The sequence below is a fragment of the Schistocerca cancellata genome, chromosome 2 (genome assembly GCF_023864275.1).
Source record: "Schistocerca cancellata isolate TAMUIC-IGC-003103 chromosome 2, iqSchCanc2.1, whole genome shotgun sequence".
NCBI classification, from domain to species: domain Eukaryota; kingdom Metazoa; phylum Arthropoda; class Insecta; order Orthoptera; family Acrididae; genus Schistocerca; species Schistocerca cancellata.
Window position 1 is genome coordinate 255,418,669 of NC_064627.1, and position 26,067 is coordinate 255,444,735.

At 41.7% G+C, this 26,067-nt stretch overlaps 1 protein-coding gene across 1 annotated transcript in view; it reads left to right on the plus strand.

Annotated features, from left to right (window-relative positions):
* LOC126144971 (glutathione S-transferase D5-like) overlaps positions 1–9,254 on the plus strand; it is a 35,355-nt gene extending 26,101 nt beyond the window's left edge. The window contains exon 6 of the mRNA XM_049915524.1: positions 9,016–9,254. Within this exon, the coding sequence (XP_049771481.1) occupies positions 9,016–9,162 (147 nt within the window). The 3' untranslated portion in view covers positions 9,163–9,254. The remainder of the gene's footprint in view (positions 1–9,015) is intronic.
* Positions 9,255–26,067: the final 16,813 nt, after the last annotated feature.

A 26,067-nucleotide genomic window follows, 5' to 3' on the forward strand; every position in this document is an offset into this window, starting at 1 on the left:
TGGACTCACACTAGCCTTGATGTTGCCTATCTTGCGCATGAACTACTTAGTTTGTATATTTTGCTTATTTTTTTCATAGTTCCGCACAACTTCTTCCTGTTTTCTCGATTGATCTGTGTTCAGTTTTTCAAGGCCTATCCACTGTGCCAACTTATAAATAAATCTGAGGGGGGTGCGATGGGGAGGTTCCCTTTTAAGGAGTTGCGTTAACCACTACACCGCCCGGACACAGCGCTCAGAGCAGATGTGTGGAAGATCTCGGTACACTCCCCGGTCGATCCACATTCCCAGCCAGCGCCACCTGTCCACAGTCGCTGTCCTTGTCCTTCATGCTCGCTACTCGGAGATTCCCGCAGGAGTTCGGACGTTAATGTGCAACCGCACTGAAGGTTGTGGATTCATTGCCCATCGGGGCGAATCAGTTAGGTGAATGCATAGTGTCTGTTCTTTCGGACATTCATATAAATCGGAAATTATTTCGACAGGAGATATGTCAGGTGAATGTGAAGGCCAGTTAAGCATCCATACCCGTTGTTCTTCGAAGAAAGTTTGCATATGCCTCATGACTCGTGCCAGAGCATTGTCGTATTCCACTACAGAACGTGGAGTTCCCTGAAAGATCACAGTAACTTGGACTCTAAAAACCTCCCTCATGCAGTGTCGGATGTTGAGATTGTCATCATTAAGGGGTACTCGGTACTGTAGGCTCTCTACCTGCTATGCTACTCAACAGTGCTGAATGTCAGATCGTGGGCCATACGTTAGTGTGTTACCACGTTAGCAGCCATCCCTTTAAGACAATCAGAAGTGGTAGTAGTCTTAAAACACTACACTTGGCCACTCAGCAGACGAATGATGCTGCTGAGCTACTCGTTGCTCTCTGAGGTTTCTGAACAATATAGGTCTACGTGTCAATGAGTTCGACCCGTTACAGACGACCTACTGCAGTACTTCAACGCCAAACCAATGCTATGCTCTGTGCCCATGCTGGTGTGTGGCCGGTCACTCTATACTGCGGTCACATATATAATTCTGTGCAGACTACATGCTTTGTATAACCCTCTTCTATACATTGTTTCCATATAAGCATTACTATGGGGGCAGCACGCTCTATGAGTACGTAAATTTCACGATAAGATGAACCCATTTCCCATTCTACCTAGTTAGAGCTCATTGAAACGTTGATATGGCGCAACGAAGCATTCTGGAGATTACTTACAGATTAACACTTCTTTTCTGCCGAATCGTTTCAATAAAACACTGGCCTACCTGGTCACGACGTGTGAGCGCCATCTTTACGTGTACATCATGTCACTACAAACTTCATTTGTGGTTGATTCGAGTGATGCTTTTTCGGACATGCGATTTTTATAAAAGTCTGAGTGATTGACAGTAATTTAAAATAAGATGTCTAGTAATTCATTCCTAAACATCGACCACGGCAGCCTGTGGGTCTTCCACTACACTATGAAATAATGTGCAAAGTAGACTATGTCATGTGAAGAGGTAGAATATGTAAACCTGCCCTCCCCATAGTGAACAAAAGGGACAGTTGCACCACTCTTAGAGAGTGTTTCTCATATACAGGTTAGTCCATTGATAGTGACCGGGCCAAATATCTCGCGAAATAAGCATCAAACGAAAAAGCTACAAAGAACGAAACTCGTCTAGCTTGAAAGGGGAAACCAAATAGCGCTATGGTTGGCCCGCTAGATGGCGCTGCCATAGGTCAAACGGATATCAACTGCGTTTCTTTTAAATAGGAACCCCCATTTTTCATTACATATTCGTGTATTACGTAAAGGAATATGAATGTTTTAGTTGGACCACTTTTTTCGCTTTGTGGTAGATGGCATTGTAAAAGTGACAAACGTATAAGTATCTTGTATCACATAACATTCTGCCACTGCGGACGGTATTTGCTTCGTGATACATTACCCGTGTCAAAATGGGCCGTTTACGAATTGCGGAAAAGGTCGAAATCGTGTTGATGTATGGCTATTGTGATCAAAATGCCCACGAGCGTGTGCTATGTATGCTGCTCGGTATCCTGGACGACATCATCCAAGTGTCCGAACCGTTCGCCGGATAGTTACGTTATTTAAGGAAACAGGAAGTGTTCAGCCACTTGTGAAACGTCAACCACGATTGCAACCAATGACGATGCCCAAGTAGGTGTTTTAGCTGTTGTCGCGGCTAATCCGCACGTCAGTAGCAGACAAACTGCGCGAGAATCGGGAATCTCGAAAACATCGGTGTTGAGAATGCTACATCAACATCTATTATATGCACATTTCTATGCACCAGGAATTGCATGGAGACGACTTTGAACGTCGTGTACAGTTCTGCCACTGGGGTTAATGAATGGTGCGGCATTATGGTAGGGAGGATAATTGGCCCCCATTTTATCGATGGCAATCTAAATGGTGCAATGTATGCTGGTTTCCTACGTAATGTTCTACCGATGTTACTACAAGATGTTTCACTGCATGACAGAATGCCGATGTACTTCCAACGTGATGGATATCCGGCACATAGCTTCGGTCGGTTGAAGCGGTACTGAATAGCATATTTCATGACAGGTGGATTGGTCGTCGAAGCACCATACCACACACATTCACCGGATCTGACGTCCTCGGATTTCTTTGTGTGGAGAAAGTTGAAGGATATTTGCTATCGTGATCCACCGGCAACGCCTGACAACATGCGTCAGCGCATTGTCAATGCATGTGCAAACATTACGGAAGGCGAACTACTCTCTGTTGAGAGGAATGTCGTTACACGTATTGCCAAATGCATTGAGGTTGACTGACATCATTTTGAGCATTTACTGCATTAATAGTATTTATAGGTAATCACGCTGTAACAGCATGTGTTCTCAGAAATGATAAGTTCACAAAGGTACATGCATCACATTGGAACAACCGAAATAAAATGTTCAAACGTACCTACGTTCTGTATTTTAATTTAAAAAACCTACCTGTTACCAACTATTCGTCTAAAATTGTGAGCCCCCCAAGGTTGCTGATATTCCACTTGTCGGAGCCATCGTGGATTTTACGTTGCCCAATAGTACATATTATGCCTGTTTACGTTATCGCTGTTGGAGAATGACACTTCCTCGCTATATCGAAAGAGTGCAAAAAATCTGTTATCGTCACGTAATTTGTCCTGTTCAAAAATGGCTCTGAGCACTACGGGACTCAACATCTTAGGTCATAAGTCCCCTAGAACTTAGAACTACTTAAACCTAAGTAACCTAAGGACATCACACACACCCATGCCCGAGGCAGGATTCGAACCTGCGACCGTAGCAGTCCCGCGGTTCCGGACTGCAGCGGCAGAACCGGTAGACCACCGCGGCCGGCAATTTCTCCTGTGCCCAGTGGCATAACTGTACACGACGTTCAGAGTCGTCGCCATGCAATTCCTGGTGCATAAAAATATGGCACGGGTGCCATCGATGTTGATGTAACATTCTCAACACCGACGGTTTTGAGATTCCCGATTCTCGCGCAATTTGTCTGCTACTGATGTGCGGATTAGCCGCGACAGCAGCTAAAACACCTACTTGGGCATCATCATTTGTTGCAGGTCGTGGCTAACGTTTCACATGTGGCTGAGCACTTCCTGTTTCCTTAAATAACGTAATTATCCGGCAAACGGTCCGGACACTTGGATGATGTCGTCCAGGATACCGAGCAGCATACGCAGCACACCCCCGTTGGGCATTTTGATCACAATAGCCATACATCAACACGATATCGAACTTTTCCTCAATTGGTAAACGGTGCATTTTAACACGGGTAATGCATCACGAAGCAAATACCGTCCGCAATGGCGGAATATTACATGATACCACGTACTTATACGTTTGTGACTATTATAGAGTCATATATCACAAAGCGAAAAAAGTGGTCCAACTAAAACATTCATATTTCTTTACGTACTACACGAATATGCAATAAAAAATGGGGGCCAACCATTGCGCCATCTGGTTTCTCCCTTCAAGCTAGACGAGTTTCGTTCTTTGTAGTTTTTTCGTTTGACCCTTATTTCGTGAGATATTTGTCCCGGTCACGACCATATATACATGACCCTCAAAATATCTTTGCTTGATTACGAAATATTAGCCGCCACCTTAAAATAGCTCACTGCACGGTTTACAGCGCTGCTGATGGTGTAGAACAAGTACCAGGCAGTCGTATGACGATCCACCGCTGACGTAAGTAATGGCTGTGAAATACTGTGTAAGCACTAGTAGGCTGTAAAGAAGCAGCGCAGTAAGATGGGTCGACTTGGAGGCATGGTAGAATGGCAGAATCGAGCTGTTGTTCCGGGTGGTTATAATTAAAGTGACGTTACCCACAGAGGTCCAGTGTGGACTGCAATTACCTTACGGCGGCGAAATTTGGTAGACATGCTAATGCGTTAATGCGGAACAGATTCACGCTGAAAAAAAAGTTCCTAATTTGGCCACTAGGTGCAAATCTGGCGCTGTATAGCATCTCGTCGACGTCTCCGGTGTTCATGTTGAACAAATTGTGTAAGCGGTGGTTAATAATGGAATCAGCTTTATGCCCTTCCCACTTTTTTGACCTTTTTTGCCCACGACCTGTTCTTCATCCACTAGATGTAAAAATATGTCTATGCGTCTTTCTTCCATTCACAGCGCTAAATTTACACTTGGTGGCCAAATTTGGAACCATTTATTTTCCCCAGTGTAAATCGGTTCCGCGTTAACGCATTAGAAAATCTATGAAGTTTTGCCGCAATACGACAATTACAGCCCACAATGGACCTCTGTGATTAGCTGCACTTTAGTTATATCCATCTCGTATCTTCACGTTTCCATGCACACTGTGAATGAAGGTGCTCGAATTTTGGATGTATCAGCGTGGACTTCCCAATTTATCTACAAGGTATGATGTACCACTTGCAGCAACGTAACACGGGTATGAATGTTGGTCACAAAAGGATCCTAACTTACAGGGATTGGAGTCGACTGTCGCCCCTTCTCAATGGCAATCGGTTTCAAATTCGACAGGAATCTTTGCTGTTAGTGGACGTATTGGGTTGGTGTATAAGTTTGTGGCGTTTTGTTTTGCATGGTGGTATTCTATCGCTGGGGTTTTATTTATCGATTGTAATTTTTTGTCTCTAGTTCACTGTTGCTATTTAAGTTTACATAATGCCATTTCGCGATTTGGAGGCAGTGAGCGGAGCTGTGGATACTACAAAATGGAGTGGCAAGTGGAAATATAGGAACATTTTCGATATATTCTTCTGTTTGAGTTCAACGGAGAGGTGGCAGCAGCGTAGGCAGCTAGAAACATTTGCGCCTTGTATCCCATTGGACAGAGTATGGCAGTAAAATGGTTTTCTCGTTTTAAGGAGGATCGTTTTGACGGCAGATGTGGTGAACCGTGATCACTCCACCATCGTGCGACATTTGCAAGCAAGGGGAAAGGTTCAAAAGTAAGATGCATGGGTACCTCGTGCTCTAAGCCAAAATTACAAAATTCAGCTAGTGTCCATATGCACATCTCTGCTTGCTCGTCACCAGTTGGCTCGTGAACAACATCGGCCATTCTTATCCTGTATTGTACCGGTGACGAGAGATGGTATCTTTTTGCTAAAAATAAGGAAAATAAAGGAATGGTCGAGTCCATAGAAGCAGCAACTCCCCATATAAAGAGCTGCACGCACCTATAACAGATAATGTTAAGCATATGGTGAAACTGCGATGGTGTGGTGTACTACGAATTGCTTCGTCGAGTTGTAACCGTCACTGCTGACATATGTTGCCAACAACTCAGACGTGTTGCAGACGCAATCCAAGAACAACGACCAGGAAGACTGGGTGAAGTAATACTAGTCCACGATAACGCCCACCCGCAGTCCGCTAGACTGACAAAAAACACTATGCGGGAGTTGGAATGGGAATTAATTCGTCAATCACCTTATTCATCTGATCTTGCTTCCTGAAATGTTCACCTTTCCCGCTCTCTATCGACAAACTTCAAGGAATTTCCTTTCCGGATGAAAATGCACTCCGAACATGACTGGACGAGTTCTTTGCCTCAATCCACGTGATTTCTACAGTAGTGGAATCGAAAAGTTACCCAACCGTAGGCAGATTGTTGCAAATAGTGAAGAAGAATGTATTACAGGCGGATAAAGTCTCTGTTAAGTATGTCTATTGTGTTCATTAAAATTGTGGAAAACACTACGAACTTTAGCACCAACCCAATAGGTGTATCTCAAACAGTTTCCGAACGAACATTGTGAACGGAGCTGCATCCAATGGGCATTTGGAGTCACGTTACTCAGAGAAGGCCATTGCTCTCTGTAATACATAAAGCTGCAAACCCTGAATAAGAAGCTAGACAGTGGCTCTCTGGACTCAAGTAGTGTGTTTCGATGATTCGTGGATTGTTCCTCTCTTCACATTGTGGAAGAAGTCACTTGTAGCGGCGGCCCAATTAGGCGCTGGGTACACTGGGGATGAAGGGCGTAGTTCAGGCCAGAAGTGATTCTGTGATGTTGTGGGCGAGGTTTTCGTATCAAGACTAGCATCCATTCACTCACGTAAATACGAACCAGGCTGATTATTTCTACACTCTCAACAATTGTGCTTTGCCCTTTCTTCTACATCTTCAAGACTATGCTGTCTTCTCTCCCATTTCCAAGACGACAACAATGTTCAGAGGGCTGCGCGCATACCTTCCTGTTTTGACTAATGCTGAGGCTCCATAACGGACCTCGACTGGCCTGCTAGATCTTCCGACCTTGACCCAACAGAGAATGTGTGAGACTGTGTGAAACTGCGAATGGACTCTCTTCATCCTCGAACGGACAGCATCATCAAGACGTGAGGAGTTGTTACACGATATTAGCGTTATGTTTCCTGGGGATACCTTTTTTGCTGGAGTGCATATCTAAAACTTAGACGAATAAGAATGATGACATTCTTTGATGAACCTGCCCAATTCAAGAAATAATTCCGGACGGCATTACATGTCCATGCGATGCTCTGTAGGACATTTACAGCTATGCGAACACAGTGGAAACAAATGGTGGGCAGTAACCCTGTCAGTGGCTGCATGATCCACAACAATGACACTGTTCACATGTTCGTTCGACAACGTCTCTCTCATTAGCTTCGATTTATCTTGCGAACGCTATTTAGGATTTCCGTACTCTAATGTGTTTACCATGTTGCCTTACTGCTGTAATTCTCAGCTGACACATCAACGGAAAAAGGGAACAACTGCATTTCAGTGGATCCAACTGGAGTGCAGCCGCGTTAATCGATGTAGATTTTCTAAGTATTTTCTCTTGTAGACATATTTACGTGCACCACATCTACAACCAATTCATTCTTCAGTGCAAGTTGAAGCCGGTGTGCAAATATATATTGAAATAATACAAATTAATTACAATCGTACCAAATTTGATCTTCATAAATTTTGAAGTGAATGAATTCAATCGAATGGATTATCTTTCGGTCTCAATTTACAACTCTTGTAAACTGTAATTCAGTAGTAGTGCGAACGTACGTCGATTTTTGCCTTCTCTACGCCGTTGAGATTTCCGTAAATTAGTAATATGTATATTTCATCTTCCGCCATAAGTACTTCTCATTTTTGACCGTGAATACAATGTTGATTTTTATCGGAGTTCCTCTTTAGATGCAGGCAGCTACAGTGACATGACGTTAGCGTAATGCGCGGAAGTAAACGAAAACTTTCGTGGTTTTGCACTAATAAGAATCCTCACATTTCATATTTTCATAAAAATTATTATTCAGATAATACAATGTCTACTACACACTTCTCACAAGAATCCGTTTTCTTCCTACCAGAACTAAAGACAGAGTCTATTAACAAATTGACAAAAAAGAAATTGAATGAAATTTCCATCATTTGTCATTCGCCTTCCGGCGTAGCAAAATACATCTTTTTCGAAGCTTACAGCGGTCGCGCTAGTGTTTATTATCATTGGTTTTTAAATTTTGGCCTAGCGTGTTGGGGCTTTTCCTTATGTATCTATACGCCGGCCGTATCCATGTGCATGTAAAGTGCCAGTCTCCCAGTAACCAACAAAATTATCATTCTTCTGCAACACGGATAAATCAGCAAATTCGCACGTGAACGACATGTGTGGTATACCTTCAGAGGCGTATCACATGTCTCGTCTATCAATCCGTTTGACGACATTTCATGATGATACCTCATGGGCTAAGTACTTCAAAACTTAAAATATAGTAAAGAGTCACGTCCGTATTTACGTGAAAGACAGTATCAGACAGGAAAAAATCTGTAATAATCTTAGTCTCAAAATAAAGTTACACAATTTATTCCTGCGATAGTCTCCTTAAAGCTGTATTTACTAAATTTTATTTTGATGATAGTCTCGTGTACATACAGTCGATTGTAACATAATATTGTAATACTGTCACATCTTCAGGTACCTGTTAAGTGGGTTCCATGAGTCAAAATCGAGTGGGAGCTGAGTGATAGTTACACTGACACTAATTATTGAACTGTGCAGCAGACGCATTACGGGCACCTACCTTGATAGAAGATCAGTTACAGCAGTAACGGCATGCAATTCATGAAGTACGCCTAACAGGTACCTGACGATGAGGCCATACTGTTTTTAAATCAGTTTTACGTACATGAGATAAACATCAGAATATAAATAAAAAGTACGGCTGTAAGGAAACTGACTTCTATTGAAATAGATAATGAACAGCTGAAAGGCCTCAAAAAAAGTTATATAGGTTTCAGCGAGACTTTATTCATTCCATGTTATAAATAGTAGAGCTTTAGTCACAAATTTTACAAATGCACCACACACTTCGTGCTTGTATCACTTAAAAGGGTCTGTTAGGCCTTCTTTAGTCAAATTCAACTTTCTTGCTTTGCTGGTATTTGTTTGTGTCTATTTTTTTCACTGGTACCAAAACATTAGCACATTGACACTAATCTTGTTTCTTTTTTCTTTCAGTTAAATCCAGAATCCGGACTTGATCCGAACAAATACTCTAATATCAAGCCGTGGCTTACTCGTCTTGAAAGTTCTAACAGTAAGTATGCGGATCAAATGGAAGCATTCCGCGCATTTGTAAAGCAAATCCAGCAGTCAAAGAAGTAAATGCATAAAGAAGTTGGGAAAGTATAGTTTTGTAGTAAAATGTTCTAAAATGTTAATTTTCTAATTCAATAAAACTTTTTCTGTGACTTACACTTGCATCCCTTATGCCTTCAGTTTGTTAATATGATGATGTGTGGGAGACAGTTTGAGTGGAAGACAGAAGATGAGGACATCAGTTTATTAACATACAGCCAAATCCACATTTTACCACAGTCTAGGTCAGCATACGTTGTTTGCCACTTGTTCTTTTAGTAGGTTGTGGGAAGATGATTTCCATCTCTTTCACACACGCGCTTCGGTGTTGGTCTACAGTTGCGGTACTTCCATCTATCGCCTAGAATCTTCTGCACAGGCAAGAAACGACGCTGCTGGCGATATTCTACTCTTGGCCCACTTGGCGCTTTGTACTATCGCATGCGTCAATTACAATTACAAAATCGTTACACACATTTAACCAAAAAATACACATGTTGCGACGGGGCGGTAAATAATAAAGGAGAAGTGCGGTTGCATCGTTTTCACACGAAATGTGCATATACAAATGTTGGTTAAAAAATATTACTGCAAATATTGGCTCTCACGTAAGTCTCATGGGATGATTTCAACACCTGGTGCATTAGTACACTTCCACACCCGCGCATTTGTTATTTTTTTGAATTAATTATTCACTCAGACGTATGTACAGTTTATGCTAGGGAACAAGAATTAGGCGATTATATACTAAAATCAGTTTTTCACGACACACTTCAATCACTATTTATTGGCGTTGTTCTTTTCTTTCACACAATGAAATTAGCACTGGTGAGACGGTTTGCTGTTCTACTTTAATAATAATCTCACTCCGAGCCACCAATAGCAGTAATGTAGGCTGCTATAAACGAAAATTATTCAAATAGTTCGAATAGAATCACAAGTCCCACTGTCCTCTTTGTTCTAACAGTTTTGGCGCGAAATCACAGTTCGCCACATGTTCACTTACGACGATGTATACCTCGTAAATCGTACTCACACAAATAATCGTAGCAGTTACAGTTCACCAGATATATGATTAAACACTTGCACTATTAAACAATACTCTTTGTCAAAATAAAACGGCACGAAAAAGAATTCTCAAACGACCACATGGGCCACCCTCAAGTGGGGCTTGCTCGCCACCCACCCTCCAAAACGACTGGCCACTCCCTTATATAGGCTCGGACGTCTATCCCCCTGGTTATGCAAGTACCAATCTCACCAGTTAAGGTTACAAATTTTGATACACACATCCCTCGACAGAAATAAGTACACCATCGGAGCCGTGCTAAAAAGTACATCTCATTTACTATGTTACATTAATTTCTAGGATTATTCTATCGCGCTTAAATCAAGTTTTAGTTTTTTCAAAATTTCGCTACTTAGCGCAAATTTGTTTGTTGACATTTGTGCTGCAAAGTTTTAATATAGAATTCAAATGGTTCAAATGGCTCTGAGCACTATGGGACTTAACATCTATAGTCATCAGTCCCCTAGAACTTAGAACTACTTAAACCTAACTAACCTAAGGACAGCACACAACACCCAGTCATCACGAGGCAGAGAAAATCCCTGACCCCGCCGGGAATCGAACCCGGGCGTGGGAAGCGAGAAGGCTACCGCACGGCCACGAGCTGCGGACTAATATAGAATTGCATGTAGCACTGTTTTTAGACGTAATCTATAGCGATATACACATTGCGCTGCTCAAAATCTTCATATCTATAATAATTAATTAATTATGGGCGATAAATGTTAATAATAATTTGCAAACAATGAAAACTATTGCAGGTTAAGTATATAGTATAACTTAACTAGTTTAAAATACGTGTGATTCCACCCAAAATATTATATAGTGCCGTTCTTTACTTCATGAATTTTCTATTGAATTTTATAAACAATTTCCCCTCAAACTTTGTTTATTGCTCTTTACGGGCTTAATTATTTACGAATCTTAATATATGAATACGGCACTCGATCCGCTATGACGAGACGTTTTTAATGAGTGCTCGCTCGTCCCTGTAAGTTGTTATTTACTAATATTCTTAATCATTCAGTATTCGTGATATTAACCGACTTTGAGGTTACTATAACTTTTGCGTCTCGTGACTTGAAATAAAGATCGATCTTTCAGAAGTTGCATATTGCTGACCACAATCCACTGCCGCATCGCTCTTCACCGTAAGTTACATAGTTTTCGCGTAACAAGCGAAAAACCAAACAATGCCCCAAGCTGCAGGCCACGTTGCAAATCTCGCGCGGGCGCACCACGCGCTTCCGCGAATCGCGCACCATGTAGAGCGCTCGCTCTCCACAAAGCAATCCTTGCATACTAGAATTATTCATATAGTAACGGGGGTTTGTACCGTCACAATGTGCAATTACTTACGCTATATACAGACTTAACGGCGTAGCCTGAACACGAATGATGCAAGTCTCAATCCAGAACAGCGCCTCACCGGACTATTCGTGCAGACTATTGATACCACCAAGGAAATGTCTGTTAAGGAACTCATTCACAATGTGGCTCATTGAATGTCATCACAGTCACGCGTACTGGCAATGCAAGAGTTACACTCGTGCATGTTGCATTTGCACATACAGATCGTCGACAAAAATATGAAAACACAACACATTGTCATGCCTAATACGATGTAGGAAAACCGTTGATATTAAAAAAACTTCCAGTCGTCTAAGAATGGGTAAATACAGGCCTGCATGTTTTAAAGTGCAAAATAGTGGCACCTTCAGGTAAAGATGATAGAGCTAGACAGCGAACGCGCACCATTCTTTCCAAAGTAGACCACAAACGCTCAGTAATATTGAGATCTGGCGATATTGGTGGCCAAAATAGATGAGGCAATTCATCACAAAACCAGTCCTGGACGATGTGAGCCGTGTGACCAGGGGTCTGCCTTCTTGGGATACAGCGTCAGCATTGGAGAACAAACATTGTTCCATGGGACTGACCTCATCAGTCAAAATAGTCATATTATCTTTGGCAGTAACACGGCATTGCAGAGTAGCCAAGGGGCAGACGGAATACCACGATATGGCTGTCCAAACCATCACCAAACCCGCGCCATGTTTCACACTTCGGACGTAAACCTAGCCAGAAGCTTGAAACAGTGTGAAACAAGAGTCATCCGACCAAACAACTTTCTTGCGTTGCTTCATAGTCCATGTTTTATGGATTCGGCACCATGTTTTCCTGTTACGGGTATTACATCACTGACGAATGATGTTGGATTTTCAGTTGCACCTCCAGTCGCCTGCTTCTGGACCTCCCTTCGTGTTGTTTTGATGTTGACAGTGTTGGCGAGTGCGACATTGAATACTGCAGTGACTTTGCAGCTGTCGGCCTCTTCAGTGAACGTCAGTAAGTGGATGATGTTTTTACACTATCTCTGTATATGATACAAATGTTCGGTACGTTGCCTCTTGAAACATCAAACACTTAAATGCAGTCACAACTACACAGAACACTTTTCTGACCACAACTGGCTCTTGGAACGTCTTGAAGGCATTGTACAGGTGCTGTTCGTGATTAAATACAACAGCGCACCTGTAGGCGTGGCCAGCATCTGACTTACGTTCAAGCATGCATTTCTCGCGCTGTTTCCATACTTTTGTCCAACCCATGTACCTTTACCATTCCTCAGTTTATTGTGTTATACCAAGGACGATGAAAAACTTGAACTTCAACTGTTGGGCCGTTAATAAGTTCGTGGTTCCGGGTTTTCGTGTCTTGCCACTCAAGTTTTGATTCAACGTCCTGCTTGTACCCACTGGAGAGAATTTGTACTCCATCTTCATACACTGGCCTTCTGAATTTGAGGAGTTTCCTAGGCAGCTATAGTAAATCATCGTGAAGAGAGATTGATTCATTTTTAGAAACTCTCTGTCAGGGTTGTAGAGAGCTACCTTTCGACAAAAGTGCTCAACATGTTGCTAAGGAATTTATCTAGATCCTGACATATTTTTTTCAGAAATTTCAGTATTAGATCATCGTGCCACGATGTGTCATAAGCTGCTGTCAGGTCAACGAAAACCACCCCGTTCTTGAATTTCTCTGGTAGTCTGTTTCTATGTGAGTAGCCAAGAGGAGCACTTGCTCACTGCAGCTTCTACGAGGTCTAAATTAAGCTTCTCAAATGGTGCTATGGAATTAATTTGGTCTTGTATTCGGTCTAGGACCATTCTTTCCAAGAATTTACAAGTGCAGCTAAGTAGAGATATTGAGCAAAACTGTTCTGCAGCTGCTTCTTCTTTTCCTGGCTTTTTTACAGCAACAAATTTATCTCTCTAAAATTCTGCTGTTAATGTTCCTATGCGAATAATTTCGTTAAAAGGGGGACCAGCAGCTTTTGCGTTGTAGGACTACTGTGCATCAAAAATTCAGGTAGAGTCCAGCTCTACCTATAGGTTTTCTACGTACCGTATGGCTTACGGTTCTCTCCGTTTCGGTGATCGTAAATGGAGAAGAGAATTCTGGAATAGGATGTAGAGTTTTCTTGATGTTAGCAAGTTCTCGCTTTATTTACTGAAAATTTCCATTACCTTGTGGAACCTTGAAACTCCATTAAGTGACTGGCGATTCTGTCGCACGAGACTGTTGACTTCTTTGTGTTATGGGACGGGCCCAAGCTTCCGAATCAGTGTCCAAGGTCTTCTATTGGAGAGCTTGAAGTCGATGTCCGTGCTTTCTTTATTTCAGTTTTCACTCAACCGTTCATTCAAGGAATTCATCAACTTCGTAGCTGTTGATTGGAACTTTGGAAACTCTCACTTTTCTTGAATTTATTATATACTTGGTTGATCTGTTAGTTCCCTCCACGAATGTACTCCTTACGGCACCCTCTGATTACGCTGTTTTTGACAGTAAATATGACAGTAATTACGATAGCCCTCAGAAACTTTGAGTACGAGTTCGGTTAGGCGAGAACTTATACAACGCTTTTCAGATTTACTGAAAGTTCCTGTAGTATACGGGGCATCGCAGTGGAAGAATACGTAACCCGTGGGACTTGAGACTGGGGCGATGTTGACTTCTGGGAAAGTCTTGAAGCACTGTTCTGATCATAGTTCGTGTATTGGGGTCGGAAGTGATCACAGCTGACAGGCAGAAATCAGGTGTGCTTTGTGTACACCATCTTCTACATTTGAATGCACTCTTCCCTTTTGCATCACAAGGGAATTTTAAATTGTTTGCTTCCATAAATTCTACGAGCACTCTTCCGTTTCATTCCATAGAGCATAGCCCTATTTTTGACCTTGACTGTCAAAGTCGCCTACTTACGCTGAGGGGTATTCTAGTACTGGAAACTGTTTGGGCCAGATGGTGTTTGGTGGTTTGTAAATATCTACTACGCTTATGTTTCCAGTATTAACCACCATTACTATCACGTTTCCTCCATTCATTTTCTCTTCGAGTATAACTGAGACACTCTATGATTCGTTGAATACAAAAGTGTCAAACCCATGTTTGACGGTAGTTAATGCTGGGCACAAGTTTATAACCAGGGATATGACTTCGCTTCCACGGAGCTTTCTCGTCTCCGGTGTGAGTCACCTGTAGGGCTATGACATCCACTTTATACTGAAGTAATATTTGAGACATTGCTGCGTTCTTATTTCTCTAAAGGCCGGAAAATTCTGAGCAGTCTACGATTTCAGGTCGGTTCTGAACAGTGCCGTTTATGTAGGAAGTTATACTCGCGGTGGCTGTAGTCATCCCCAAGATCCGACCATGCATCATCTCATCTAGATGTGTTCACCGTTGTAGCATAACAAATAAATATGGAGCAAGAAAAGATAAGGTTTCGTTATATGTTCATCTGAATTCTTTTTATTTATTTTTCCTTCGTCACAGCAACATTGCTTCAATGAAAATAATGTGGCATAGAAAAATGGTAATGTGAATCTGATCCTCAAAATGCTAACGAGACTCTTTCTGAAAGAAAAACCATATGAAAAAGCACTTTCATATTTTTTTAGGTGAGAGTACATGTGCCTGCCTTTGTCCTTTCTTCTTACCGACAGCGTAGCACGTTTGTTGCGACGCTCAGTGTATTTCCTGACAGAGAAATGTAATTTAAAGTTAATGCAAAGTCTGTCAATTTATTTGCTAACTGAATCACTACAACCCGCCGGAGAAGAAGTCACGTACATCGTCTGGATTGTAAAAAAAGGGCAGCTGATACATCTGGACAGCTGCCAGTGCGTCGTCGGTCATGGAATAAAAACATAAATCTCGTCTATAAATGACCTGCTCTGCAAAGAAATTGCAGATATTTGTTACTTTCATGAATAGTGATAGTAAAAATTTTGTTTCTCTCTTTCCTCTATGAAGCTCGCCATAGGCATAGCAACAACCATCCATTGTCGTGCAACAGTATAAACAGTCCACATAACTGAAAAAAATTCAAATTTCTTTCAATCAAAAAACTTTCTCTAAGAAAATTTATTATTTACTTTTTTAAAAATTACGCAACATCGTACCACCCCGTTGGCTTGCCACTCTAACAATGTGTGTCAATTGTACATGACGCTCAGAACCGCTAAACCATAATACTGTTCCAAAATACACTGTTGCAGATACAAATAGCGGACTCGTAATGGTGTACCACATGTGTCACGGACTTCCACGTTGTTCCGCCATGACGCTATATTTTCTTACATATTTCCAAGATCTCTTAATTTATGGGCATAAATGATTTGGTCATGCCTGCTTCTATCACAAAAGCCTTACCATTCAGTTCTGACAAATACTTACGCTTCTTCTTTACTATTCAAATTATATCTCGTTATAGTTCCCATTGCCCATAATATATCCCGTCTTCCACTCCCACCCCACTTCCTTCCAGATGTCCTTCGGTTCTCTGCTCTGTCCGCTCTCTATTACATTGTGCCAACTGCCTTCTCTGCAATATCCTGCTTATCTCCCTGAAGTATTCTCCTAGGGAACAAACTTACGACAAAATTCCCAATCCATTCGATTATTTTCTATCTCACTTTCCATTTGTTATCATATTTTTAGTTCAAAACGTTAATAGTCACTTCCATCTCTTCTTGGTAGAACAACACCGTATTTTTGTGTGTAAAAAACAAAAACTCTTGTCTGCTGACGATCAGCTAATATGCCGTAAAACAAGACGAAAGAAATTAATAGCTGTAGGACAATTGCAAACTGTATGCTTCTCAGGCTTAAATACACTATGTGATCAAAAGTATCCGGACACCTGGCTGAAAATGACTTACAAGTTCGTGGCGCCCTCCATCGGCAATGATGGAACTCAGTATGATGTTGGCCCACCCTTAGCGTAGATGACAGTTTCACTCTCGCAGGCATACGTTCAATCGGGTGCTAGAAGGTTCCTTGGGGAATGGCAGCCCATTCTTCACGGTGTGCTGCACTGAGGAGAGGTATCGATGTTGGTCGGTGAGGCCTGACACGAAGTCGGCGTTCCAAAACATCTCAAAGGTGTTCTATAGGTTTCAGGTGAAGACTCTGTGCAGGCCAGTATATTACAGAGATGTCATTGTCGTGTAACCACTCCGCCACAGGCTATGCATTATAAGCAAGTGCTCGATCGTGTTCAAAGATGCAGTCGCCATCCCCTAATTGCTCTTCAACAGTGGGAAGCAAGAATGTGCTTAAAACTTCAATGTAGGCTTGTGCTGTGATAGTGCCACGCTAAACAATAAGGGGTGCAAGCTCCCTCCATGAAAAACACGACCACACCATAACACCACCCTCTCCGAATTTTACTATTGGCACTACACAGGCTGGCAGATGACGTTCACCCTGCCATCGGATCGCCACATTGTGTAACGTGATTCGTCACTCGACACAACGTTTTTCCTCTATTCAGTCGTCTAATGTTTACGCTCCTTACATCAAGCGAGGTGTCGTTTCGCATTTACCGGCGTGATGTGTGGTTTATGAGCAGCCGCTCGACCTCGAAATCCAAGTTTTCTCACCTCCCGCCTAACTGTCATAGTACTTGCAGTGGATCCTGTATGGGAGAGACTAAGATAACTGTAAGATTATTTTCATCCAAAAAAGAAAAACGTAAAATAATCCTTAAATTTTTCAGAGATTATGTCCTACAAATATAATTATCAATAACTACGTGCTCTGTATATGATAGCACAAATATGGTGTTATCGTAAGGTGTACTACGCTAATTTTGGTGCCTATCTCGTTCTACATCCATACATTTTCTCCTTCTGATTAATATCTGTGGAATACGATAATGAGTGAATGGATGAGTGAATAAATGCTCAACGGATGGAGCAAAAACCTACTTTCTCATCAGTGACTGAAAGAATAGAAATATGCGACTAAATAGGATGTGGACTTCATCGCAAACGATGCAATGCTCAACTGGCGATTCAGTACTTTGCATTTCGATGGACACAACCACATAGCTAAACTTAAACGGCGGATATATAACGCATGGGCTGAAGAATGGGAAGCAATACCGTGGTAAGAAAGCTGTGCCATGGGCTACATTCAGAATATCTTGGTTTACGGACTGCACATCCAACAGACGGTACCGAACGTCAATGGTAAGGACAAGTATCCATCTTTGTTTCCTCCGCTGCAAATTTTTCCGTACTTCGTGCTACAGCGATCAACAAATATCTTTGTGGGAGAGACTATGGTAACTGTAAGATTACTTTCATCCAAAAAAGAAAAACGTAAAATAATCCTTAACTTCTTAAAAGATTATGTCCTACAAATATAATTATCAATAACTACGTGCTCTGTATATAATAGCACAAATATGGTGTTATCGTCAGGTGTACTAATAATGTAATATAGTGCTCTTTTCTTGGTATATGTATCAAATGGAAATAAAATTAAATAAAAAGTATAACACAGTCACAGCCGTTGCCATACAAACCATTGGATCACTTTCAGCGAAACTTGGTACACATACCCTGTCTGGAAAGTACCACTTTTGTGGTAAGAACCACGTACCTCTCAAAGTGGTGGTTATGGAGAAGAGATATAGCTCACTACGCAAAAATTGTCAGACTGTATTCATCTATTGTTTGAGAAAGAGAGCACTTAGTGATTTGCAACTAACTTTACTCATAATTTCAAACCTTTACGGGACTTTTTCTCGTTCACATCCTTCCAACTCGTCACTAAATGACGAAAGGAAAATGTTTATCGCTTACTACATTTTCTCTGTTCATGCAGCAAAACTGCCAAATCAGGCATGACCTTTTAGTTTATTACTTCTTTACTACTATCTCTATTTGCAATACATTTGCAGACAGTATTCACATATTTTTATGAACGTACCTACAGAAACCTATCATTGTATGACACGTTCTAGGAGATACGACATCAGCTATTGAGATGCGTGAAAATCTGCAGCATCATATGTGACGTTTTAATATAGAACTTATAGTACTTCCTTCCTGCTACTAACTCTATGCACAACACATTTCGCAGACAGTATTCCCATATGCCACTTAATGTATCTAGAAACATATATCATTATGCAAGATATAATTCAGGATGTATGATGTCATAAACACTGAGATGCGCCGGCCGCGGTGGCCGAGCGGTTCTAGGCGCTTCAGTCAGAGACCACGCGACTGCTACGGTCGCAGGTTCGAATCCTGCCTCGGCCATGGATGTATGTGATGTCCTTAGTTCGGTTTAAGTAGCTCTAAGTTCTAGGGGACTGATGACCTCAGATGTTAAGTCGCATAGTGCTCAGAGCCATTTGAACTGAGATGGGTGAAAAACTACCGCATGATGCAGGACGTTTTAATTTATTACTTCTTCATTACAAACTCTATTCACAACATGTTTTGTAGGCTGTAGCCGCGTATACCACTGAAAGTGCCTCCAAAATTATATCATTGTACTGCACATAGTTTAGGAGATGCGACGTCATAAACATTGAGCTGTGAGACACTGTAACTCCAGGACGAAATTCGCTTGAGATACAGGTGAAATATGTGTATAAATAAGTGTGAAATATGTTAAATATACACCACTGGCCATTAAAATTGCTACACCACGAATATGACGTGCTACAGTCGCGATATTTAACCGACAGGAAGAAGATACTGTGATATGCAAATGATTAGCTTTTCAGAGCATTCACACAAGGTTGGCGCCGGAGGCGACACCTACAACGTGCTGACATGAGGAAAGTTTCCAACCGATTTCTCATACACAAACAGCAGTTGACCGACGTTGCCTGGTGAAACGTTGTTGTGATGCCTCGTGTAAGGAGGAGAAATGCGTACCATCACGTTTCCGACTTTGATGAAGGTCGGATGGTAGCATATCGCGATTGCGGTTTATCGTATCGCGACATTGCTCCTCGCGTTGGTCGAGATCCAATAACTGTTAGCAGAATATGGAGTCGGTGAGTTCAGGAGGGTAATACGGAACGCCGTGCTGGATCCCAACGGCCTCGTATCACTAGCAGTCGAGATGACAGGCATCATATCCACATGGCTGTTACGGATCGTGCAGCCACGTCTCGATCCCTGAGTCAACAGATGGGGACGTTTGCAAGACAACAACCATCTGCACCAACAGTTCGACGACGTTTGCAGCAGCATGGACTGTCAGCTCGGAGACCGTGCCTGCGGTTACCCTTGACGCTGCATCACAGACAGGAGCGCCTGCGATGGTGTACTCGACGACGAACCTGGGTGCACGAATGGCAAAACGTCATTTCTTCGGATGAATCCAGGTTCTGTTTACAGCATCTTTATGGTTGCATCCGTGTTTGGCGACATCGCGGTGAACCCACATTAGAAGCGTGTATTCGTCATCGCCATACTGGCGTATCACCCAGCGTGATGGTATGGGGTGCCATTGGTGACACGTCTCGGTCACCTCTTGTTCGCATTGATGGCACTTTGAACAGTGGACGTTACATTTCAGATGTGTTACGACCGTGGCTCTACCCTTCATTCCATACCTGCGAAACCCTACATTTCAGCAGGATAATGCACGACCGCATGTTGCAGGTTCTGTACGGCCTTTCTGGATACAGAAAATGTTCGACTGCTGCCCTGGCCAGGTCTCTCACCAACTGAAAACGTCTGGTCAATGGTGGCCGAGCAACTGGTTCGTCACAATACGCCAGTCACTACTCTTGATGAACTGTGGTATCGTGTTGAAAGTGCATGGGTAGCTGGACCTGTACACCCCATCCAAGCTCTGTTTGATGCAATGCACAGGTGTATCAATGCCGTTATTACAGCCAAAGGTTGTTGTTCTGGGTACTGACTTCTCAGGATGTATGCACCCAAATTGCGTGAAAATGTAATCATATGTCAGTTCTAGTATAATATATTTGTCCAATGAATATCCGTTTATCATCTGCGTTTCTTCTTGGTGTAGCAATTTTAATGGCCAGTAGTGTACGTGACAATATTTGACATTAGCGTATGTGGGCAAAGTCATGGCTAAAATCTCTTATCCCAAACCCCTGGAACGAGGATAGACGGTGAGGGAAAGGAGGAAATGGATGCAGACAGGGGGAGGAGGAGATGGGCAGAGAAGGGGAGGGGAAAATGGAGAGAAAGAGGGAGGGGAGGAGACAGACAGAGAAAAGAAAGAGACTGAGACGGACAGAGACAGGAAGAGGAAGAGAGAGAGGCAAAGAGAAGAAGAGGAGGATATGAACAGACAGATGAGGAGGAGTAAGTGGACAGGGAAAGGGGAGGAGATCTACAGAGCGGGGAGGAGACGGACAGAGAATGGAAAGAGGATAAGGTGAACAGGAAGAGGGGGAGGAGGAGTTGGACAGAGTGAGGGGGAAGGACGAGATGGATTAACTGAAGATTGGAATAAATACATAGCCAGACAACACTGAGTACGCAGCTAGTTAAATTATAAAGGTACGAGAGAAAGAGAGAAAATCACTAAACTTGAGCTATACTACTTGTGATGTTGCCAATCGGCTCCCATCTTTACTACTTATCATGTCGCCCTTTGTTTTGACAACATTCATGTTTGTACTCCCCATCGTGGTCTGGCCTACATATTATTATATTACTCCAAAGTCTTGTAACAACGACCTTCACCTCGTCGATCATTGTTCATAATACGTTTAGGATATTCTAGTCTTTGCCCATTCTGTACTGCCAGTCCCAGAGACCGCTCCCAGAAACTGGTACGAAGTGAAATCTGACAGATTTGGTGCTGGTGGCGCAAGGGGTGCATTCACTAACATCGTTATAGTTTCCGGTAGCAAGTCAAGTTCATTCACCTCTGGGCCACCACATCAGACGAGTAGGCATTGCTAATCTCACACCGCAACACAAATTAGGTGCGATGTTACTCCCAGAGTGTCACCTAGCGCCTTACCACAGACGTGTGCTACCAGCTGGACCATGGCCAAGAGTACAATCTGGAAAGCTTTCCCTTATATAGTTCGTCAGTGACTCCATCAGCGATTCCAACGAAAAAGTTTGCCAGAACACAGTTCCAACGATTCCGCATGCAGGAACCGAGATCGGCACTCCATGCAGCAGAATCATTCATTCGCACCATGTCGGGTGACGTAGCGCGTATGCATGGTCTGCGTAGCCACTAACATGGCCAGCGTAGAAAACTCCAGATGACCAGATGATTCGTGTGTTGGTGCCCTTCATGCTCGATAGGTACGATCCAAAAACTTGCTACGGTTTCGTGTAATGGGCACATCGCTCTTGTTTTTTCACCAAGGAGTACGGATCATCTTGGTTCGGTGTAATAGACTTGAAATTTGTATGAAATGCTCATGTGCAAGGTGTTCATTAAAGTGAACGTTTACCATGTCCCTACCAATGCCTTGTATTTTTTTATATATTTTTTTTATGCCCCAGGAGCTGCCGCGTGTGGAGGTCAAGTTATACAACGGGGTTCCACCTCTATTTGAAAATAAAAATTCTTCTTAGGGTATGTTTCCTTAACAGACATTTTCCAGCATTTATCATCCGTTTTTCGTTCATACTAACATTATAAATGCAAAAGTAACTGTTACTTTTTCACGACTGAGCCGGTAATCCGAATTTGAGAAAATTTCGTTCAAAGATAGCTTGAATCCTGAAGAATAACATAGGCTATTTCAAAAACAAAAAAAGACCCTTATTATGGGAAACGTAAGTGAGATGTGGACGACGCTTGTGTGGAAGTCTGCGACTCAGTGTTGATGGATTCTTCCGTGACACTGCAAATCCAATGTTTACTCATGCACGCATTTTTTGAAATTCTAAAAGAACTGCTAAACCATTTCTCGAAGCTGGATAGCTTTTATGGCGAATTACAGTTGAGATACAATAATAAAATTCTGTTATAAGCTCGAGAACGGGGTATGAAACTATTACAATCTACCTCGGAAACGTAAGTCTGATATAGAGAATTGTTCTAAGAGCACTCGCGCTGCGAACTGTCTATAGACACACAGTCAACATGGGTTTAGAAAACATCGTTCCTGTGAAGCACAAGTAACTCTTTATTCACATGATGTATTGAGTGTTATTGACGAGGGATTTCAGATCGATTTCGTATTTCCGGATTTCCGAAAGGCTTTTGACAGTGTACCACACAAGCGGCTTGTAGTGAAATTGCGTGCTTATGGAACATCGTGTCAGTTATGTGACTGGATTTGTGATTTCCTGTCAGAGAGGTCACAGTTCGTAGTAACTGACTGGAAGTCATCGAGTAAAACAGAAGTGATTTCTGGCGTTCCCCAAGGTAGTGTTATAGGCCCTTTGCTGTTCCTTATCTATATAAACTGTTTCGGAAACAATCTGATCAGCCGTCTTAGGTTGTTTGCAGATGACACTGTCGTTTATCGACTAATAAAGTCGTCAGAAGATCAAAACAAATTGCAAAACGATTAAGAAAAAATATCTGAATGGTGTGAAAATTGGCAGTTGACCCTAAATATCGAAAAGTGGGAGGTTATCCACATGAGTGCTAAAAGGAATTCGTTAAACTTCGGTTACACGATAAATCAGTCTAACCAAAAAATCCGTAAATTCTACTAAATACCTAGGTATTACAATTACGAACAACTTAAATTGGAAGGAACACATAGAAAATGTTGTGGGGAAGGCTAACCAAGGACTGCGTTTTATTGACAGGACTCTTAGAAAATGTAACAGATCTACTAAGGAGACTGCCTACACTACGCTTGTCCGTCGTCTTTTAGAATACTGCTGCACAGTGTGGGATCCTTATCAGATAGGACTGACAGAGTACATCGAAAAAGTTCAAAGATGCGCAGCACGTTTTGTATTATCGCGAAATATGGTCTCCCATATTTAGTGTCACAGAAATGATACAGGAATTGGGCTGGACATCATTAAAAGAAAGGAGTTTTTCATTGCGATGGAATCTTCTCACGAAATTCTAATCACCAACTTTCTCCTCCGAATGCGAAAATATTTTGTAGACACCGACCTTCACAGGGAGAAACGATCGCCACAATAAAATAAGGGAAATCAGAGCTCGCACGGAAAGATACAGGTGTTCGTTCTTTCCGAGCGTTATACGAGGTTGGAATAATAGAGAATTATGAAGGTGGTTCGATGAACCCTCAGCCTGGCACTTAAATGTCATTTGCAAAGTATCCATGTAGATATAAATGTAGAATCAGAGGTTGTATCAATAGTAATTAAATAATGCTTCTCATTTTTTCTCGGTTACAAGATGACACCCGTGACAAGATGGGCATAACTAGAAATAAATTCATTCTGAGAATCACTTGAGAGATAATGAAAGCGTTTACACTTTACAGCCAAGAATTTCCTGTATCAGGAATAATGTTGTGTTTCATTTTGAAATTTGTTATTATAATATTATCATTTTTTATTATTTTCTTGCAGCAATTTGTTGATGTAATGTATTAAATAAGGGTGGAAGGTGATTTAGTAGAAGAACCCGAGTTTTGCCTGTCTCTGATATCCCATTCCTTCTGATATTGTTCATATGTTTGCTAACGCTGAATACATCTACATGGCTGAAAGATGTCCTGTTCAAGATCTTAATACATGTATTCCTGTTGCAACATGATGTAAAGTATTAAAACAAACTCAACAATGACACAAAAATTCAAACGTATCCGCTTTGAATTCATTGCAAAAAGTTCACAAACAAACTTTTGTAAGAGACCTATCATTCATTATACCTGTGCTCCATTCTGCCACTTAGCTGTCTCTCTCTCTCTCTCTCTTTCTTTCTCTCTTTATGATGTGACGCAGCATGTAAATTTTACTGATAGTCCCCAAGGGTACTCATGTAACAGATACAATCAGATCTTTGAATGGTTCATGTTGAATCAAAACTGATTGCTTTTTTTAAAAAACAATAATTCCATCAACAAGGGTATAAATCTGCATGAGACTTAGTTGATATCTAGTGCTTTCGTTAATACCGTAATGTTAAAGTCATTAAACAAAATTGCTTAGAATCTATGTTACATATTTTTAAAATTCATAAATCATATTAGTTAAGTGATGTGTACAGAGAATTTCGAATTTCATTCTCATATTACAGTTAAGTTTCTTATCAAAAACTTCTTAATGTAGAATATTTAAATCAGTAGATACATTTCACTGTGGAAGAACAATGTGCTTCTGGATCTTCTTTACGTATTTATTTTTGTTGCAAAACAAAAAAATGAAGTCCACTTGTATTTAATTTTATCATGATTTGCAATGTTCGATTAATAGCCCTTATTGTGTTGTTAGTTATGTTTTATGTAAACATGTCATGGCATATGATTGCCTGCAGAGAACTTTTCCATTTCTTCCGTCACTAATGATTGTGATCGTTCAGTAAAATAATGTAAACATTTAATTTTAATTACTCTGTTCAGTTCACCAGCAGCCTCTGCAAAGGCGACGAGGCAATCTGTTTATTTATTAGGGTTGGAACTTTAATATTGGCAACTATTTATTTACAGTTCGTATAAAATAGATACGTGTTTCAAAGTTTTACTGACCTTCAAAGTAGTCACCAGCATTGTTGTATAACCCGTTGCCAGCAATGTGGAAGTCGTAGGATACTCTTAGCAGTGCCAGTTATGTTGACAATTCGAGCGGCGTGGTCTATTGCCAGACGAATTTGTAGCAGTTGTGAAGTGAATGCCGTGAAGTGTTTCCTTCAGTTTAGAAATTGAATTGAATTCAGGAGGGCTTAAATCAGGAGACTGCTGTAGGTGGTACAGCTCTTTGCAGCCACATCAGTCAAACAAATCAGTAACAGCTAACACTGTACGTGCTTGATCATTGTCCTGCAAATTGATGGTCAGGTCCTGTAGAAAGTGTCATCACTTCTGTCTCTATGCTGTTCATTTTTAGAGCACAACCTACGACCAGCTTAGAGACAGAAGTAATGACACTTTGTAATGCTGGAAAAGTGGCACTTCTGGTCTACTAGTATCAAACGTAGGCCTTAATTTGTGGGAGAAATTTCTGAGAATGCGTGTTTGGGATACAGCATTGTATGGTAGTGAAATGCACTGTGAGAAAAGCAAAAAAGAAGAAATTCGAAGCATTTGAGATGCAGTGTTACAGAAGAATGTTGAAAATTAGGTGGACTGATTAGGTAAGGAATTCGGAGGTTCTGCCGAGAATCGGAGAAGAAAGGAATATGTGGAAAACACTAACAAGAGGAAGGAACAGGATGATAGAAGATCTGTTACGACATCAGGAACTTCCATGCTAACCTAGTGGAAGCTGTAGAAGGTAAAAACTGTAGAGGAAAACAGAGATTTGAGATATGAATACCTCCAGCAAATAATTGAGGACATAGGTTGCAAGTGCTACTCTGAGATGAAGAGTTTCGCACAGGAGGGGAGTTCGTGGCGGCCTACCAGTCATAAGACCGATGACTCTCCCCCCCCCCCC